Here is a 21330-nt window from a genome sequence, read left to right on the forward strand (position 1 = left end):
AGTACTTTACACCACTAGCTATAACATGAATATTCCGCGATACATCTGCGATATGGATTGAATCGAGCCTGAAATCATAGAAAATACACTACTACAGTCATGGCTACTGAACCAGGTACAAGGAACACCACCAGAGACTAAACAATTACTGGAAACTGCAACAGTATGCAACTATAGCTAAAGCAGTTTACTATGAATTAAAATTGGTCCATTTCCATGAGACAAAGTGATATGAATGATATAAAATGCACAGTTTGTATTGCATCATGCAATGTATGATGAATATATTGTGAAATACATGTAACTGCCAAAATAAAGGAAACACCAACATAACACCGCCAGAACAGCTTCAATGCATCTTGGCATAGATTCTACAAGTGTCTGGAACTCTATTGAAGTGATGCGACATCATTCTTCAAAAATAAATTCCATAATTTGGTGTTTTGTTGATGGTGATGGAAAACACTGTCTCAGGCACCACTCCAGAATCTCCCAGAAGTGTTTAAACTGCTAAAATGGGACAAGGACTGTCCATGGTAAGGCGTTGCTATGCTTTCTTGACATCTGCCAACCAGACAGGTCCTACAGGCCTAGGTTTGTCGCACTTGGACTTCTGTCCAGTTGGTGGTCATGTGCGGCAAAGAGGGACATACTGTAGGTCAATTGTAGTTGTTCCAGAACAGAGTAGCACGTATTGCACTTAGATGTATGTCAGTAACATGCATGTCAATCTCTCCTGGCTCAAAGTTGAGGAGAGATTGACTGCATCATTATTGGTCTTTGTGCGAGGTGTTGATGTGTTGAAGGTACTGAACTGTCTGTTCAAGCAGTTGACACACAAGACATGCAATCAGAGGTCTCTTCACAGTCCCCAGGTCCAGAACAGAAGTTGGGAAACGCACAGTATTAAATAGAGACATGGCTGCAAGGAACTCTCTGCCACCCCAGGTATCTCATGCTAGCAATAAAACCAGATTCTAAAATCCAGATAAAAGAACACCTTATGGCACAATGGGGACTGTGAAGAGAAACAGCCATTATATTTTACAATCAATCAATGAAGCTACTTCAATACAGAAATTACCATATGGATATTACAGTGGATGCAATACAGTAGAAGTATATATTTGTTTCTTAAATAATGTCCGGCAAAAGAAATGAATCTAAATGCATTTCGACCCATTCTAATGTAGGCTCCACATACATAAATATAAGTAACTTGTGATTATTTTTGGTGGGGGAAATAGATGCACCACCCCTTCCCTGGAGAAAGTAATGAATGATGCCTGCTTCCATAGATAAACACTGATTGGATGCAGACAAAGACCAGTGAAAGAGATGCATACAAAGTAAGGGCCCTCTGAATGCCTGCTAGCAAATGGAACTCTGGGTTTATCTTTTAACTATGCTTTTGTTAAAAAAAAATTGGCCATTGTGTCTAAATAGATGAATTATGAAATGACATCTGACTAAACATTTCGCTATGCAGTGGTGTCCCTGGTTCCGTCTCTGTATTGATTGTGGTGGGACTGTTGATGTGACAGCACAGGGATGACAAGTTCCACATGAATGGATAGAACGACAACAAGCAAACAAGAGCCCTGCTGAATTTTTTTGTTCCCTTACCATTCCAAGAGAACATTTTCAGGATCGACTATGATTGTTTTATTTTGAAGCTGCTCGGTCACAAGAAAAACACTTACTAAACATGAAGCGCAGTTTATTTTTTAAATTCTATTTTCCTTTGAAGTCATCTGAAGCTCCAGGCTTTGTAATGGCAGAAATTCATAAATGTTGGTATTTGCTTCATGAGCAAGCTGATGTGTTCTGTTAGTTTGAGATTCCAACAGATACATTTGGGCATCTGAAAATAGCATAAAGGTGCAACGCACTTCATCAGAGCCGCTGGCTCTAGCGACAGCCATGATTACTCCGTAGATAATTAGGTTAAATTAAGGTAGGGAAGAAAAAGTGAGAGAGAGGACTGTGGGGCTGAAACAATGTGTCCAGCAACACTAACTCAAGGCCTACTGGCAAACCAGCACATAACAGCCCTCCTATCATTGCCATTAACATTTACACTAAGCAAGCTTTCATTAAAACCTTGAGAAGTGTGAACCCCATAAAAGGGACAACATAGACAGTATCCTGTCTTCACTGACCTGTACTTCAATCCCGTATCCCAGGTAGACGGTCAGCACGTAGGTGCAGTCCGCTCCAGGGTCAGGCGACGAAGCTGAGGAATGCAGCTGTGGAATCTCAATGTGACCCTCTGGGTCAGTGAAATTCACAGTGCAGGGACCTGGCACAGAAGAGAGAGAAATACAAGTGATCCCTCTTCCCAGACGACTGATCCCTTTCTGACAGCCCATCTGTTTCAGTGGCCCTCTAACCCCCTCATTAACTCCCCAAGTTTTCTGCCTCACAGCCAGGGCCCGGCTATCACACGGCCCCTCAGCCATCTAGACCCACTGGACAGGACAGCCAGGCAGCACAGATCAGGTGGAGCCAGCCTTGGCATATTGGTTTGATGCATGATCAGCTTTGTGATCCTGGGTGCCGGATGAATGGGAGAAGTCACCATGGAAGGATGAGCAACACTGACTAGTCCTTTCAGATGCTGTTCCTGCCTCGCTGTACAAAACTCTGACTAAAGTCTGAGTAAACACTGTTAGAGAGAGGCAGTTAGGTTGATAGGTTAAGTGATTTGATGATTCCTGTATCAATGCTGCTTCTCCTAAGCCATCGTCATTACAGAAAAGCTGCATTTGCCAATTAGATGTAACTGGATTTACATACTTCTAGTTTCACTCTATATTCGTATGAGACCAATAGAAATAGAAGGTACCTGGTGTCTGCATGGTGGTAATGGTGGTGGTTGTGATGATGGTTGTGGTGGTGGTTCCCTCATCCACCTCTCCTGTGGATGCTGCGGTCAGTTTGGTGAGCTGGATGCCAGGGCCTGTCCTGTTCTTTACCCCTGGTTCCTCTGACTCCCCTTTCTCCACCCTCACTGAGGTGGTCAGCACAGGGGGTGCCATGGGGGTCTCCATGACAACTGCCCTCTGACTATGGAGGCTTCCATTCGGGGAGGGGGGGACATTGGGTCTGCGGCCACTGACTGTAGGGGCAGTGTTTGCCACTACAGGGGTGGTCAGGGAGTCTGTGGTCACTGTCACCTTCTCTGCCTCCCTGGCCTTGTCCTCGGCTGGCTTGTCCTTCTGAGCCATGCTCACCAGTAGCCCCGGAGTTGTAGGAGCAGAGCTGGTGAGGGGGGCTGTGGCAGCCACCGTGGCAGTAGTGGCTATGTCAGAGAAGGCAGGGGTGTCCTCATGTTGCACGAGGCGAGTCGAAGCGTCTCCCGCCCCAAGAGTGGAAACAGAGCCAGGCATTGTAGGATGTCCTGCCACATCTCCATGGTCTGTGAAGAACTGCTGGTCCCGCTGGAAGTTTTTAGTGAGCAGCTGTTCATGGAGGGCGAATCCTCTGAAGACGGGCCGGTGGTTGGGGACGTTCATGGTGGATGCTGTGGTGAAATGGTTGATCTCACTCGCTGTGTCCTGTGTGGGGGAGTGTGTGTAGGCTCCGCTGTCTGACTCCACTCTCCTCCGGACCACAGCATTGACATTTTCTAGAGAAGACAATGGACAGAAACACACAGACAACATAGAGATATTAGAGCATACCAGAAGACAACAAATACCAGAGAACATTATTCCTAAATACAACATTGCATAGAAAATAGATTTTTTTTACTGCAAAAATCTAAATTGGATACATGATATATGGCTCTGCTGTAATTGCAAAATCTGTTCTTTAGTCTAGGGCTAGGGACTGTCACTTACCAGGATCTAAGGAGCATTATGAATGGATAGGTTAAGTGCTGTGGCTAGTGAGCAAAGTGGAACAATAAAAACCCAGAATAATTAACTACCACTGTAGACATATTGTCATGAGGCCCTTTAGGAAAAACCCCTCATGATAACCCTTTGATGATTCATTTGAATACCTTTATTCCTCCTTCCTCCAATTATCCAAAGTAAAGATTTTGCTCTGAATTTCTCGTGATGATTACCAAATATAATAATGGCTGAGCCGTAGAGAGTAATTATTCCCACCTGCAGCAGTTGAAATGTAATCAGGAAGCCCCGGGGTATGGGTGCTAAATTCAAGAAGGGGAGGGCTGATGATGAAAGCTCCAAATTGCTCTCATACAGTATTTCTATAAGAAGCCAAAACCAGTGTTCAGTGTACTTGCTCTCAAGAATTATAGAGGAAAATTATCGGTGCTTTTGAAAGTGGCTTTATTTTGCCAGAATGACAACTTTAGTGTCAAAAGACACCAGAGGATGTCTCTCAGGGTGAATTATGAGCAACAACATGATTGTCTTTCATCTCTTCTACATTTATCTCCATTAGTATATGGGATGCCTTTAAATAGTTATGTGACAGATTAATAATGACAGTCCTCACTGTGAAGCCTGCAGCATGTCAGCATGAGTGTTCATTATCGAAGACAAGCGCTGCAATCACAGCCAAAAAGAGTCAAGAAAATTGAAATATTCATCTGACTTCTGGGATAAAATATTAAAAGACACAAGTTTTCTAAATGACAGACTCCAGCTGAAGGATAGGATGACTTTCAGGATGTAGATTACCCCTAGTGTGCACACACACACAGACACACTGCTTGATCCACACTCCTTAAAGTGATGCTCCAGTAGTTTTAAAGTAGTATTATTTCAGACAGTAGTTTTGAAACTAGTGATCATGAGCCAAAACAGGCCACCAAATTCTTTTTTTTTGGTGCAATTTGTATGATATGTTACAAATTCCAATTCATACAATACATTACGAATTTGTAAGTTCTTAAACAATATATATTTTTACCTTTATTTAACTAGGCAAGTCAGTTAAGAACAAATTCTTATTTACAATGACGGCCTAGGAACAGAGGGTTAACTGCCTTGTTCAGGGGCAGAACAACAGATTTTGACCTTGTCAGCTCAGGGATTAGATCCAGAAATCTTTTGGTTACTGGCCCAACACTTTAACCACTAGGCTACCTGCAGCCCGTTCTTAAAATCCCGGACTGCATATTTAACCACATGACAGAAAAATAAGTAAAACATGAAAACATACAAGCCTTGTAGTGGTAAACCACTTTGGATATTTATAAATTTGTGTTTTATAGGTACTGTTATTTTCTACAAAAACAGACACAGCTGCCAAAACAACAGGCAGTATACAGGGATTGCTATGGTACAGCAGTGATAATGATGGGTTCTCTTGTTCTTTATCAGAGTAGGACCTCTGTGAATTGAAAATTTAAGGACTTCCTAAAGCTCTCTGATGTTAAACTGCATTATTTGTCCTGGGATTTATTTACAATAATTGTCCTTGACAGTTTCATCACTTATGGTCGTGCTGTGGGGACAAATAGAGATGCAACTATTCAGTAGACTGAATGTAGGCTACAGTTTAAGTGAGTAAGGTTGTTATTATGAAAAAATTGCTAATTACACTCTGTCTAAATGTATCACAAGATGAATGGTGGTTCACCGTTTATAAATAGTAGACTACTAGGCTACATATGTAAGTCTGACATTTATGTCAAACCTCTCAATAAGCACGGTTATAGGCACACAATAAAGCAATTATTGTGGATAGTCAGATTAATATAATAGTTCGTTTAAAATGTTTACATGCTTTGCAAGACGATCGATTTCCCTAATAATCCTGTTTACATGGTCACATCTGAAATCAGGCTACTGATGGTGACTTTGATAAAAGCAGAAAATAGCCAATCCAAATAAGCATTCTACCACAGTGACCATGCTATTTTTGCGAAGACTATTTGATTCGGAGTTCGGACATAAAAAGTTTGCATGTGAAAACTATTTATAAGATGCATACTTTCAGTGTTTCCAAACTCACTTCACTCGTGCATAATAGAGAGAGGCTTGTGCTACCTGGTTCTGGCACATGCCCAGAACAAATACACCACTGGATCACCGATTCAGCTGTTTACATGTCCTAATAATTCTACAGATTGCTCAGAAATCCAGGTGTTTTAATTGGCATATGCTTACTTCGATTACGACCTTACGCCGCTTAAGATAAGCAGAGTACGGTGTTTACATGACTAATGCCATACTCGGTCATAATCAGTTTAATATCGAATTATTTGTGTGCATGTAAACATACTCGGTCACTTTCCTCTCGGAAAATAAAAGAGAAACTCTTCACAGCTCTCACCATTAGATGCGTTTGGAAATAAAATAGTTTGAGGCAAAGCCATGTAAGCGAACACTTACTGAGCCCTCCAGGACTTGATTAGCAATGGTGAATAATCTCACCATAACTAAGGAGAATCCTATTTCTGTCGATAATAGTGATCACAATGTCAGAGTGCAATTACATTTCTAAACAGACCCAAGCTTCCCTTCAGAGACCTAACTGCCTAATAGAATTTGCCTCTTGACACTGATGCTACTACACACTCTTACTACACACTCTTTGCCGCAAAGTACTATGGATCATACTAACGCTCCCTGAGGCTGGATGGTAGTTTTAGGTTTTACAGTGAAGAGTCAATGAGGATGTTTGCACACCTTTTTGTGAGCAGGGCTGTCTGAGTCTGAAGCCTTTCACATGGAGATGTTGAATTACAGTTCTAGATCTTGGCACGATTTCTCACTCCAATCTTTTAGAAATGTATTTGCTTTGAAATTTCTGATGGAAAAAGATAGAGACCCAGGGGATCCAATCATCCTGGTACTGATGAGAAACATAATCTGTAACACCTTCTTTTATTCAGATGGAGTTACCAGCACTGAGACTGACACCAGATGAGGAAGGAAGGAACCAAAAACATGTTTACTCCATGTCAGTAGCACTAGGATAAACCCTTTACACATCCAGTGGGGTGCAATCTTGAAAGTGAGACTTTTACATACCAGCAAAACAGATAAAAACAACACCTCTCACACAATAGTTAAGCCATAAGAAACACAAAGCTCTTCTTGACCCTCTAGATTGCCAATTGAACACAACTGTAACTTATCACTCAGAGAAAACTGCACCCAAGTTGAACTGTTGGCTGTGCTTTAGTTTGTTGCCTCCGCTTGCATTAATTATTGACAGAAATAGATAAGACGCACCATTCATTCATATTGTATGCATTATCCAGTAGTCACAGCAACTGCTGTGTATTTTGGACTACAGCAGACTAAAAAGACATCAAACAAAGTCATTTGCCCTTCATGACTTTGTGATATAGCTCTCCTTGACCTTTGACAAGCATTTCGCTACACCCGCAATAACATCTGCTAAATATGTGTATGTGACCAATAAAATTTATTTAGATTTTATTTAATGTGAGTAAAAAAAATTAACAGGTTAACACTCGCAAGGCCGCTGTGCCAGATGGAATACCAGGGCGTGTTCTCAAAGCATACGCAGACCAACTGGCAAGTGTCTTCACGGACATTTTCAATCTCCCTTTGTCCCAGTCTGAAACATGCAGGTATTACAGACTTGGTCAGGGAGAGGTAGAAAATGTCAGTGAAAGCACCCGCCAGTTGGTCAGCGCATGCTTTGAGTACGCATCCTGGTAATTGGTCTGGCTGTGTGGCCTTGTGAATGATAACCTGTTTAAATGTCCAACTCACATCTGCTATGGAGAGTGAGATCATCCAGAACTGCTGGTGCTCTCATTCATTGTTCATTGTTGCTTGCCTCAAAGCTAGGTATGTAGCTTGTCTTTTAGGCTCGGGTCACTGGGTATGTTGCTTGTCTGGTAGGCTCGGGTCACTGGGCAGCTCACTGGGTTTCCATTTGTAATCTGTGATAGTTTGCAAGCCCTGCCACATCTGACAGGCGTCAGAGCTGGCGTAGTAGAATTCGATCTTAGTCCTATATTGACGCCTTGCCTGTTTGATGGCTCGTCAGAGGTCGTAGCGGAATGTCTTCTAAGTGTCCGGGTCAGTGTTCCACTCCTTGAAAGAAGCAGCTCTTGCCTTTAGTTCAGTTTGAATTTTGCCTGTAATCCATAGCTTTTGGTTGGGATATGTAGATACGGTTACAGTGGGGGGGACGTAGTCGATGCACTTATTAATGAAGCCGGTGACGGATGTGGTAAACTCCTCAATGTTATCAGATGAATACCGGAACATATTCCAGTCTGTGCTAGTGAAGCAGTCCTTTAGTTAATCATCTGTTTCATTGGACAACTTCCGTATTGAGTGCGTCACTGGTACTTCCTGTTTGAGTTTTTGCTTGTAAGCAGGAATCAGGAGGATATAATTATTGTCAGGTGCAGCAAAGAATGACCTAGCAAAGCTGCAGCTTGCTCAAAACCAAGCAGCACGCATTGCCCTTAACTGCACACACAGAACTAACATCAACAACATGCATGATGTCTTTCATGGTTGAGGAGAAATTGACTACTTCTCTTTTAGTATTTTTAAGAAACATTTGTGTGTCAAATGTTTAACCACTTGTATAATCTACTGGCATATACTTCAAAACAGACATGCATGTACATACCCCACCAGACACACCGCTATGGGTTTCTTCATGTTACCCAAACCAAAAACAGATTGATTGCGTCACTCAGATATGTATAGAGCCATAATCATCGTGGAATGCTCTGCCACCAGAGGTTACTTACAATATATATTTTTAAAATCTGTTTTTTATCACAGCGCTCTTCTCCTCTTTCTAAAGATCTGATTTAACTGTACTGTATATATGAATAATGTGTAAATAGTATTTTTGTTGTCTCTTGGTGTCTTTCCAATATACACTGAGTATACAAAACATTAAGAACACCTGCTCTTTCCATGCAAATTAACTGAATCCCCCAAAAACATTTCCACTGCATTTCAACCCTGCCACAAAAGGACCAGCTGACATCATGTCAGTGATTCTCTCCTTAACACAGGTGTGAGTGTTGATGAGGACAAGGCTGGAGATCACTCTGTCATGCTGATTGAGTTTGAATAACAGACTGGAAGCTTCAAAAGGAGGATGGTGCTTGGAATCATTGTTCTTCCTCTGTCAACCATGGTTACCTGCAAGGAAACACGTGCAGTCATCATTGCTTTGCACAAAAAGTGCTTCACAAGCAAGGATATTGTTGCCAGTAAGATTACACCTAAATCAACTATTTATCAGATCATCAAGAACTTCAAGGAGAGCGGATCAATTGTGAACGCTTCAGGGCGCCCAAGAAAGTCCAGCAAGCGCCAGGACCATCTCATAAAGTTGATTCAGCTGCGGGATCGGGGCACCACCAGTACAGAGCTTGCTCAGGAATGGTAGCAGGCATCTGCACACACAGTGAGGCGAAGACTTTTGGAGGATGGCCTGGTGTCAAGAAGGGCAGCAAAGAAGCCACTTCTCTCCAGGAAAAACATCAGGGACAGACTGATATTCTGCAAAAGGTACAGGGATTGGACTGCTGAGGGCAAAATTATTTTCTCTGATGAATCCCCTTTCCGATTGTTTGGGGTATCCGGAAAAAAGCTTGTCCGGAGAAGACAAGGTGAGCGCTACCATCAGTCCTGTGTCATGCCAACAGTAAAGCATCCCGAGACCATTCATGTGTGGGGTTGCTTCTCAGCCAAGGGAGTGGGCTCACTCACAATTTTGCAAAAGAACACAGCCATGAATAAATAATGGTACCAACACATCCTCCGAGAGCAACTTCTCCCAACCATCCAGGAACAGTTTGGTGACGAAGAATGCCTTTTCCAGCATGATGGAGCCCCTTGCCATAATGCAAAAGTGATAACTAAGTGGCTTGGGGAACAAAACATCGATATTTTTGGGTCCATGGCCAGGAAACTCCCCAGACCTTAATCCCATTGAGAACTTGTGGTCAATCCTCAAGAGGCGGGTGGACAAACAAAAACCCACGAATTCTGACAAACTCCAAGCATTATGCAAGAATCAGCTGCCATCAGTCAGGATGTGGCCCAGAAGTTAATTGACAGCATGCCAGGGCGGATTGCAGAGGTCTTGAAAAAGAAGGGTCAACACTGCAAATATTGACTCTTTGCATCAACTTCATGTAATTGTCAATAAAAGCCTTTGACACTTATGAAATACTTGTAATTATACTTCAGTATTCCATAGTAACATCTGACAAAAATATCTAAAGACACTGAGGCAGCAAACTTGTGAAAATTTATATTGGTGTCATTTTCAAAACTTTTGGCCACGACTGTAGATTAAGCCTCGAGACAATTGAGAGATGGATTGTGTATGTGCCTTTCATTCAGAGGGTGAATGGGCAAGACAAAAGATGTAAGTGCATTTGAACGGAGTATGGTATTAGGTGCCTTGCGCACCGGTTTGTGTCAAAAACTGCAACGCTGCTGGGTTTTTCCACGCTCAACCGTTTCCCATGTGTATTAGGAATGGTCCACCACCCAAAGGACATCCAGCCAACTTGATAACTGTGGGAAGCATTGGCATCAACATGGGCTAGCATCCCTGTGGACGCTTTCAACACCTTTCAACACAGAGTGCATGCCCCGATAAATTGAGGCTGTTTGGAGGGCTAAGTAGACATCATGCAAGACTACAAATCCCTGCACTTAGCTAACATTAGATAGTTAATCCAGAAATTCTTACCTTTAACTCAATTCGGCAGTCTCGTCCAGATCACCATGGTATTTGTAGTTCTTTATGATAGCCACATTAGCAGCTAATTAGCGTTACATTTTTATGTGGGAAAATACAGGCGAAATATATATATAAGTCACTTAGTCCTAGAGAGATTTACACGGTTATTAAAACGTCATGCCAGGGTAAGCCTACACGAAACATTTTAAGTGTTTCTAGAATGAGAAAAAAGAAGAAACCCGCACACTGCTGTTGATAGTATCACTGCTCTTTAATAAGCTTTACGTATCAGCCTCACTGCCTTTGTCTAGAAAAAATGAATGGTGGAAAAATCATTGGATCCATTTCCTCGATATGTTTTCCGACTCATACTGTGGTATTCTATTAGGAAGGTGTTCCTAATGTTTTGTATACTCAGTCTATAACTCTTATTTTTATGTAATATCTTATATGGTTCTGTACTTTGTCATGTATTTGCACATTTTATGTGGACCCCAGGAAGAGTAGCTGCTGCAAGTGGAATTGCTAATAGGGATCCTAATAAAAAATGTAATTCTTGTCCACTGTGGGAATTGAACCCACGACCCTGACATTTTAAACTTCATGCTCTACCAACTGAGCCACACCCAATCAAGACCTGTAACTCAGAGCATGAGCCAGCAAATGGTGAAAATGAATCATTTTACCTAGGCAATTTCAACTCACTGAACAAAGCCACTGATAAAATTGCTCTAATGACAGGATCATTGCCTTCAAAGAATTCAAAAAGTGAATTCCATGGAACATATTGAACTGGATAATTTAGCAATCTCCCAATGCTGAATGCTGGCCTGAATTGCTGGTGTATCCATGTGCAAACACACAAGGATCCAGAGAGTGTTTTGACACCTTAATTAGCTTGTGCTCTGTGGGTGACAGTTTGTTTTAACGAGGCGGGAGAGCTGTGAGCACACTTCACATGGGGAGAGATGAAAGAATGGAGTTGACACAGACAGCAAATGAGTTAGATATCCCAGAGCCAGGGCTGCTTTGAAGCCATGGCACCCCACAAGGCAGCAATGTAAGCCACAGAGCTGCATATACTGAAAGAAAGGCAAATCTCTAGTGGAGCGTATTTCAGCCATGCAACCTGGGACCTCGAAAGCATGAATCTGTGATGCAATGATAAATATAATATTGTACACTGTGCAAGTGAAGTACAGCAGATACACCAGCTTCTAACTTGTTTTGAAGATTGGATTTCTTTACAAATGTTTGACAATACTACATTTGACATAGCTGGTCAAATTGAGTAACTTTGTTAAGTCTATAAACAAGTTTTTGATGGGCTCAAAGAAATGAGCTGGACTATAACGCTTGCCTAAAATACAGTATGTCCAAATGGAGTCAAGCATCACTGGAACGATGTAGTGGCAGTGTAGAGTAAACAACCACCAATTCTCTTTTCATCTGTCTGTTTGCTAACTCTCTCTCTGCCCCAAAACATATAGAGTTACAGATGCATTATTAATGCTCCATTAAATTGTTATGCTTGTGTATTCCACAAAAACAATTTTGACAGTATTGATCATGAGGTTCCCAGCTAGCACATTTGGCTTCTAGAAAGTTATTGTAACTTAAGTTTTTGGTTTCCTATTGATTCTGGGAACGAAGCCATACATTTCCAGACCGTTAAAACTGAACATTTTCTAAATGATCTGAAAACAGAAGTGAACATTTTGCCTGTTCTGGGAATGTACATTTTTAGGTTGCAGGGAGGTTCTGAGAACGTTTTTCTATGGTTCGCTGAAAGTTCTCCTGGGAGGTTTTATTAATGTTCTGAGATCAGAAATGATATGTTATTTAAAGGTAATTAAATAACTTTCTGACAACACTGCTAGCCTAGGTTAACTGTTCTGAACTTCAAGCACATTAAATCATGCGAACACATTCCTTTTTTATTATGGCATGACAACAGTGAGATTCAAACGCTGACAGACATTTGTGGCCCGCTGGAGGTCATTTTGCAGGGCTCTGGCAGTGCACCTCCTTGCACAAAGGCGGAGGTAGCGGTCCTGCTGCTGGGTTGTTGCCCCCCTACGGCCTCCTCCACGTCTCCTGATGTACTGGCCTGTCTCCTGCTAGCGCCTCCATGCTCTGGACACTACGCTGACAGACACAGCAAACCTTTTTGCCACAGCTCGCATTGATGTGCCATCCTGGATGAACTGCACTACCTGAGCCACTTGTGTGGGTTGTAGACTCCGTCTCATGCTACCACTAGAGTGAGAGCACCGCCAGCATTCAAAAGTGACCAAAACATCAGCCAGGAAGCATAGGAACTGAGAAGTGGTCTGTGGTCACCACCTGCAGAATCACTCCATTTTTGGGGGTGTCTTGCTAATTGCCTATAATTTCCACCTTTTGTCTATTCCATTTGCACAACAGCATGTGAAATTTATTGTCAATCCGTGTTGCTTCCTAAGTGGACAGTTTGATTTCACAGAAGTGTGATTGACTTGGAGTTACATTGTGTTGTTTAAGTGTTCCCTTTATTTTTTTGAGCAGTGTATATAACGTTAATATAACCGTTACTGAGAATGTCGTTATAGTTAAACTGATCTGTTGGTTAGTTATTTGTGCTTTAAGTCTTGCTGGTTTAGGAGATGGAGAAGAAGCTCATTGGTTGTTAATTGAAAATACAACTTTTGAATGTGAGGAAGTGCATTGTTCATATACTAGTTAGGATGAATGCAACTCAAAGAGTTGCTCAGTTGGTAGAGCATGGCATTTGCAATGCCATGGATGTGGGTTTGATTCCCACTGGGGACCAGTACAAAAATGTATGCACTCACTACTGTAAATTGCTCTGGATGAGAGTCTGTTAAATGACTAAAATGTTATATTTTTTTGGAGGTACTTGTTCTAATCAAATTGATACATGATTACCTGAAAACATTTTGTCAATCTGACATAATAATTTCTAATTATTATTTCTCAATTCAATAGTCTTTCAATAGCACAATTCAATTAAGTAGATCCAAATACATGTTTTGTGTACTTAATTCTTTCTGCCCCGAGGCCAGATGTTCACCCTTGAAATCTAATTTTCTTTCATTTGATCCTGAAATGACTCCCATACCAGGAAACACATTCATACATTGCAAATGAGAAATTGAATCAAAATTAGCTCTGCAAATCAGATTGGTCTCAGCATTTGCAGCAGCACTGCCTCCCCCATCATTCCCAGACAGTAGGCATATATGTCATTGTAGCATTTGCTGAAGCAAAGAGGCAGAGTGCTTTTACCACTGCCATGGTGTGTGCAGTAATAAAAGTTTGATTGCACCATTCAAGAGGCAGAGTAAACAATTTCTTTACAAAGCCTCTATCCGGCTGACAGAGAGCTGACACATAGCGTTACATTTTACCGACAGACTCAACAGTCATTAATCTTCCTGGGTGACAGAAGAAATTCAAAGGCCTTTTGATGTTCCGAGATGGAAGGGGAACATTTCCTTGTAGCCTTATTATGTCACAACAGGAGCAGCCCAAGCTGCTCTTAAAAGCAAACTAAACACATTTGACATCTCACACAAACTAGAGAGGATAAAAGATGTAAAGGAAGATCTCCATAAAGTATCACTGAATACATCAGCGTCCCTCCCTCCTACAACCCAAGTCACATAGTTAGCATAGGTAGTATCTATGGGAAAGGATGAAGCTAAATGAATATTTCTGAAATGATTGCAAGCTGAAACTGAAAACTATGTGAGAGGCATTCGTTATTTTGTTTTTCCATAATCATCTCTCTTTCTGAATTGGAGTGTCATGTAGCTAATGATCAGAGCATTGCAGTAAAAGACTGCACCTTTTCAAATCTCTTCAAATATTTATCTTGCTCTCTTTCTCCTGATCTCTCTCTCTCTTTCTCTCTACCCGGTCTTCCCCACACATCTCTCCCTCTCTATTTCTCACTCTCTGTGTGAACAGAAGGTACATGGAGAGAGGCCAATCACCGTGCAGCCCCTACCCTTCAGTGTTTATATTGAGTGAGAGCGCTGAGGGGAGAGCGCTGAGGGGAGAGTAGGAGTTGAGCCACAGGTTAAACTAATAGGGTTTCTCATGCTCGGATCAATGATCAGGGAAACATTACCCAGTGAGGACAGGCTGGAGACCTCACCATGGTGATTATAGACAAGTGATAGGTGCTTTGCTAACTGATGCTATTCACAAGTGTTAAGATCCTAACAGGATGTTTAAAACAGTTGTTTCATGCCATACATAGCTTACAATGTTCTCAATCCACTATCAACCCAGTATCAGAGCAGAGATACATTGCAAAATGAGCAGCTGTAAAATGACGCACAATACTAAGTAACCTCTCAGTGACTTCTATCTTTGCATATGGTGCGTGTGAGTAGTGATCCATGGTGGTGGTTTTAGTTAAGGAGAGTATGGCTCATTACGTCCATCTTCTATACCCTGTTTAGCATTGTCCTCCAGGTCCAGACTTAGTGATTTGAAGGCCCCAGTGAGAAGCCAGTTTTATGGGTTTTATAGAAAAGACTTGTAATTTAACTGTGAAAAGGTATTACCTTTTAATGTTCAATGAACATGTGGAATGAACACAACCATCTAATATTCCAAAATCTGCATCTTTTCCTACCAGTGGTTTGTTTCCACCAAACGGACTTGTTGCAGATAAAAATCAGTGTGTGATGACAAAATGTGCACACAAAATGTGCTTTTTCACTTATGTTTTCATGTACCGAATAAAAATCTAAAGTTCAATGTGTTACCATTGCATGTTCTACTCTACTGGTAGTTTTGTCAACAATAACTATTCCTTACTCTGGTCTTGGCACGTGTGCGCTAGCCAACAGCTCTCAGGTAGCCTACAGTGCAGGTAGGGTAGTCTACATGATGAGGGTTTATTATGGATAAGCGAGAATATTTGTATTTTTCAAACAGCAGTTAAGCATCGATCATCATGTCACCAGAATAAGACCCTTGATATTTATTGGAAAGGAGCATCAAACTCATCACAGTGCATTTTCACCACCCTGTGAAGTTCATCATAACTTATTGCATCTGTAGCCTAATAAACTGCATGCTTTCTCAAGTCGTAGTGGGAGGACCACACACCATATCCTCGCGTGACTCCAAGTTCACTTCGACATGTTAGTATTATATAAATATTTGCGCATAAATGTGTTTCCACTGCCATTTCTCTCATAATACATTTTACTGACACAAAAATATCCCACAATGTCAAACAAACAAATGATCTATAGGCATTTATAAACTTCCAAGATCCAAGATCTCGCGATACATGACCCCATCCATCCTCCCCTTAATACGGTGCAGTCATCCTGCCCCCTTTGCAGAGAAGCATCCCCAAAGAATGATGTTTCCACCTCCATGCTTCACGGTTGGGATGGTGTTCTTGGGGTTGTACTCATCCTTCTTCTTCCTCCAAACACAGCGAGTGGAGTTTAGACCAAAAAGCTCTATTTTTGTCTCATCAGACCACATGACCTTCTCCCATTCCTCCTCTGGATCATCCAGATGGTCATTGGCAAACTTCAGACGGGCCTGGACATGCGCTGGCTTGAGCAGGGGGACCTTGCGTGCGCTGCAGGATTTTAATCCATGACGGCGTAGTGTGTTACTAATGGTTTTCTTTGAGACTGTGGTCCCAGCTCTCTTCAGGTCATTTACCAGGTCCTGCCGTGTAGTTCTGGGCTGATCCCTCACCTTCCTCATGATCATTGATGCCCCACGAGGTGAGCTCTTGCATGGAGCCCCAGACCGAGGGTGATTGACCGTCATCTTGAACTTCTTCTATTTTCTAATAATTGCGCCAACAGTTGTTGCCTTCTCACCAAGCTGCTTGCCTATTGTCCTGTAGCCCATCCCAGCCTTGTGCAGGTCTACAATTTTTTCCCTGATGTCCTTACACAGTTCTCTGGTCTTGGCCATTGTGGAGAGGTTGGAGTCTGTTTTATTGAGTGTGTGGACAGGTGTCTTTTATACAGGTAACGAGTTCAAACAGGTGCAGTTAATACAGGTAATGAGTGGAGAACAGGAGGGCTTCTTAAAGAAAAACTAACAGGTCTGTGAGAGCCGGAATTCTTACTGGTTGGTAGGTGATCAAATACTTATGTCATGCAATAAAATGCAAATGAATTACTTAAAAATCATACAATGTGATTTTCTGGATTTTTGTTTTTAGATTCCGTCTCTCACAGTTGAAGTGTCCCTATGATAAAAAAATTACAGACCTCTACATGCTTTGTAAGTAGGAAAACCTGCAAAATCGGCAGTGTATCAAATACTTGTTCTCCCCACTGTATGTGGCAGGGTCTACAGATAATCACGGATTACAAAGGCAAAACAAGCACCGTTGCGGACATCAACATCATGCTCCCAGACAAATTAAACAACTTCTTTGAGCGCTTTGAGGACAATACAGTGCCACTGACACGGCCTGCTACCAAAGACATTGAGCTCTCCTTCACCGTGGCCGACGTGAGTAAAACATTTAAACGTGTTAACCCTCGCAAGGCTGCCGGCCCTGATGGCATCTCTAGCCGCGTACTCAGAGCATGCGCAGATCAGCAGGCTGGTGTGTTTACGGACATATTCAATCAATCCCTGTCCCAACATAATTGCAAAAGGGTTTTATAATGATCAATTAGCCTTTTAAAATTATAAACTTGGATTAGCTAAAACAACATGCCATTGGAACACAGGAGTGATGGTTGCTGATAATGGGCCTCTGTACGCCTATGATATTCCATAAAAAATCTGCCGTTTACAGCTACGATAGTCATTTACAACATTAAAAATGTCTACACTGTATTTTTGATCAATTTGATGTTATTTTAATGGACAAAAAATTTGCTTTTCTTTCAAAAACAAGGACATTTCTAAGTGACCACACATTTTTGAACGGTAGTGTATATACTGTATAGTATATACTTTACTATCTCTTCTTTTCTATATGTTGCATCTTAGCCGCTCTGTCACTGCTCATCCATATATTTTATGCTTATATATTCTCATCCCATTCCTTTACTAAATTGTGTGTATTAGGTTTTGTTGTGGAATTTGTTAGATATTACCTGTTAGATACTGCTGCACTTTCGGATCTAGAAGCATAACCATTTTGCTACATTCGCAATAACATCTGCTAACCATGTGTATGTGACCAATAAAATCTGATTTGATTTGATTTCTAGCATCGAAACAATGCACTGTGCACCTGCCAACTTTTCTTCAATTCGCAAGTGGCTGAAACTATCTCACCGGAGAAAGCATCCAAGTGAACGTAAAAGCGCCCAACTGTCTTAGTATATGTAGCCTATGTACCTGATGCTGTCTGACCAAAAATAATATGACATGCCATCCTCTTTTTGACCAGACAGCATCAGATACATGGGCTACACATTAAGTGCCTTCAGAATGTACTCACATCCCTTGATTTCCACATTTTGTTGTGTTACAGCCTGAAAATGAAATGTATTACATTGAGATTGTATGTCACTGGTCTACACACAATACACAATAATGTCAAAGTGGAATTAAGTTTTTGTAATTTATTCAAACCCTTTGTTATGCCAAGCTTAAATAAGTTCAGGACTACACATTTGCTAAACAAGTCAAATAATAAGTTGCATGAACTCACTCTGTGTGCAATAATAGTGTTTAACATGATTTTTGAATGACTACCTCATCTCTGTACACATACAGTGCCTTCAGAAAATATTCACACACCTTGACTTTTTCCAAATTTTGTTGTGTTACAAAACGGGATTAAAATGTATTTAATTCTCTTTTTTTGTCAATGATCTACACAAAATACTTAAAGTGGAAGAAAACTTCTAACATTTGTCAAACATTTATGAAAAATACACAAATGTATCTTGATTAGATAAGTATTCAACCTCCTGAGTCAATACATGTTATAATTACCTTTGGCAGTGATTACAGCTGTGAGTCTTGCTGGGTAAGTCTCTAAGAATATTCCACACCTAGACTGTGCGATATTTGCCCATTATTCTTTTCAAAATCATTCAAGCTCTGTCACATTAGTTGTTGATAATTGGTAGACAACAATTTTCAGGTCTTGCCACAGATTGCCAGCAGATTTAAGTCAAAACTGTAACTCAGACACTCAGGAACATTCACTGTCTCCTTGGTAAGCAACTCCAGTGTAGATTTGGCCTCGTGTTTTAGCTTATTGTCCTGCTGACAGGTGAATGTATCACCCAGTGTGTCACCTGTGCTCCCTCTCCGGCCTCTAGGTCACCAGGCTGCTCGTTAGGGCGCACACATCTCACCAGCGATACGCGCATAATGACACTCACCTGGACTCCATCACCTCCTTGATTACCTGCCCTTTATACACTGCTCAAAAAAATAAAGGGAACACTAAAATAACACATCCTAGATCTGAATGAATGAAATATTCTTATTAAATACTTTTTTCTTTACATAGTTGAATGTGCTGACAACAAAATCACACAAAAATGATCAATGTAAATCAAATTTATCAACCCAGGGAGGTCTGGATTTGGAGTCACACTCAAAATTGAAGTGGAAAACCACACTACAGGCTGATCCAACTTTGATGTAATGTCCTTAAAACAAGTCAAAATGAGGCTCAGTAGTGTGTGTGGCCTCCACGTGCCTGTATGACCTCCCTACAACGCCTGGGCATGCTCCTGATGAGGTGGCGGATGGTCTCCTGAGGGATCTCCTCCCAGACCTGGACTAAAGCATCCGCCAACTCCTGGACAGTCTGTGGTGCAACGTGGCGTTGGTGGATGGAGCGAGACATGATGTCCCAGATGTGCTCAATTGGATTCAGGTCTGGGGAACGGGCGGGCCAGTCCATAGCATCAATGCCTTCCTCTTGCAGGAACTGCTGACATACTCCAGCCACATGAGGTCTAGCATTGTCTTGCATTAGGAAGAACCCAGGGCCAACCGCACCAGCATATGGTCTCACAAGGGGTCTGAGGATCTCATCTCGGTACCTAATGGCAGTCAGGCTACCTCTGGCGAGCACATGGAGGGCTGTGCGGCCCCCCAAAGAAATGCCACCCCACACCATGACTGACCCACCGCCAAACCGGTCATGCTGGAGGATGGTGCAGGCAGCAGAACGTTCTCCACGGCGTCTCCAGACTCTGTCACGTCTGTCACATGTGCGTGTGAACCTGCTTTCATCTGTGAAGAGCACAGGGCGCCAGTGGCGAATTTGCCAATCTTGGTGTTCTCTGGCAAATGCCAAATGTCCTGCACGGTGTTGGGCTGTAAGCACAACCCCCACCTGCTGGACGTCGGGCCCTCATACCACCCTCATGGAGTCTGTTTCTGACTGTTTGAGCAGACATGCACATTTGTGGCCTGCTGGAGGTCATTTTGCAGGGCTCTGGCAGTGCTCCTCCTTGCACAAAGGAGGAGGTAGCGGTCCTGCTGCTGGGTTGTTGCCCTCCTACGGCCTCTCCTAATGTACTGGCCTGTCTCCTGGTAGCGCCTCCATGCTCTGGACACTACGCTGACAGACACAGCAAACCTTCTTGCCACAGCTCGCATTGATGTGCCATCCTGGATGAGCTGCACTACCTGAGCCACTTGTGTGGGTTGTAGACTCCGTCTCATGCTACCACTAGAGTGAAAGCACCGCCAGCATTCAAAAGTGACCAAAACATCAGCCAGGAAGCATAGGAACTGAGAAGTGGTCTGTGGTCACCACCTGCAGAACCTCTCCTTTATTGGGGGTGTCTTGCTAATTGCCTATAATTTCCACCTGTTGTCTATTCCATTTGCACAACAGCATGTGAAATTTATTGTCAATCAGTGTTGCTTCCTAAGTGGACAGTTTGATTTCACAGAAGTGTGATTGACTTGGAGTTACATTGTGTTGTTTAAGTGTTCCCTTTATTTTTTTGAGCAGTGTATGTCACTCCCTTTGGTTTCTTCCCCAGTTGTCATTGTAGCAGTTACATGTCGGTGCTCTGTTTGTGTTTCTTGTTATGTTCATTTATTTATTAAATGTATTCACGCTTTGAACTTGCTTCCCGAATCTCAGCGTACATCGTTACAGTGTCAGGTGGAAGGACGACTGAACCAGATTTTCCTTTAGGATTTTTCCTGTTCTTAGCTCCAATCCAATCATTTTTTATCTCTACAGTCCTTAACGATTACAAGCATTACATGATGCAGCCACCAGTATGCATGAAAATATGGAGAGTGGTACTCAGTAATGTGTTGTATTGGATTTGCCCCAAAAACATACAATAGGTGTAGAGGTTACAATGAAATGCTTACTCACAAGCCCTTAACCAACAATGCAGTTTTAAGAAAAATACATGTTAAGTAAATAACAAATAATGAAAGAGCAGCAGTAAAACAAGAGGAGCGAGGCTATATACAGGGGGTACCGGTACAGTGTCAACGTGCGGGGGCACAGGTTAGTCGAGGTAATTGAGGTAATATGTACATGTACAGTTGAAGTTGGATGTTTACTTAGGTTGGAGTCATTAAAACTCATTTTTCAACCACTCCACAAATTTCTTGTTAAGCTATAGTTTTGGCAAGTCGGTTAGGACATCTACTTTGTACATGACACACGTCATTTTTCCAACAATTGTTTACAGACAGATTATTTCACTTATAATTCACTGTATCACAATTCCAGTG

General features: G+C 41.9%; 1 protein-coding gene across 1 annotated transcript in view; it reads right to left on the reverse strand.

Moving 5' to 3' along the window:
- LOC120043587 (seizure protein 6-like) overlaps positions 1-21330 on the reverse strand; it is a 165654-nt gene that overhangs the window by 111756 nt on the left and 32568 nt on the right. The window contains exons 2-3 of the mRNA XM_038988153.1: positions 2849-3631; positions 2163-2302 (exon numbers count right to left, since the gene is read on the reverse strand). Coding sequence (XP_038844081.1) covers positions 2163-2302; positions 2849-3631 — 923 coding nt within the window. The remainder of the gene's footprint in view (positions 1-2162; positions 2303-2848; positions 3632-21330) is intronic.

The sequence above is a fragment of the Salvelinus namaycush genome, chromosome 3 (genome assembly GCF_016432855.1).
Source record: "Salvelinus namaycush isolate Seneca chromosome 3, SaNama_1.0, whole genome shotgun sequence".
Lineage (NCBI taxonomy): Eukaryota > Metazoa > Chordata > Actinopteri > Salmoniformes > Salmonidae > Salvelinus > Salvelinus namaycush.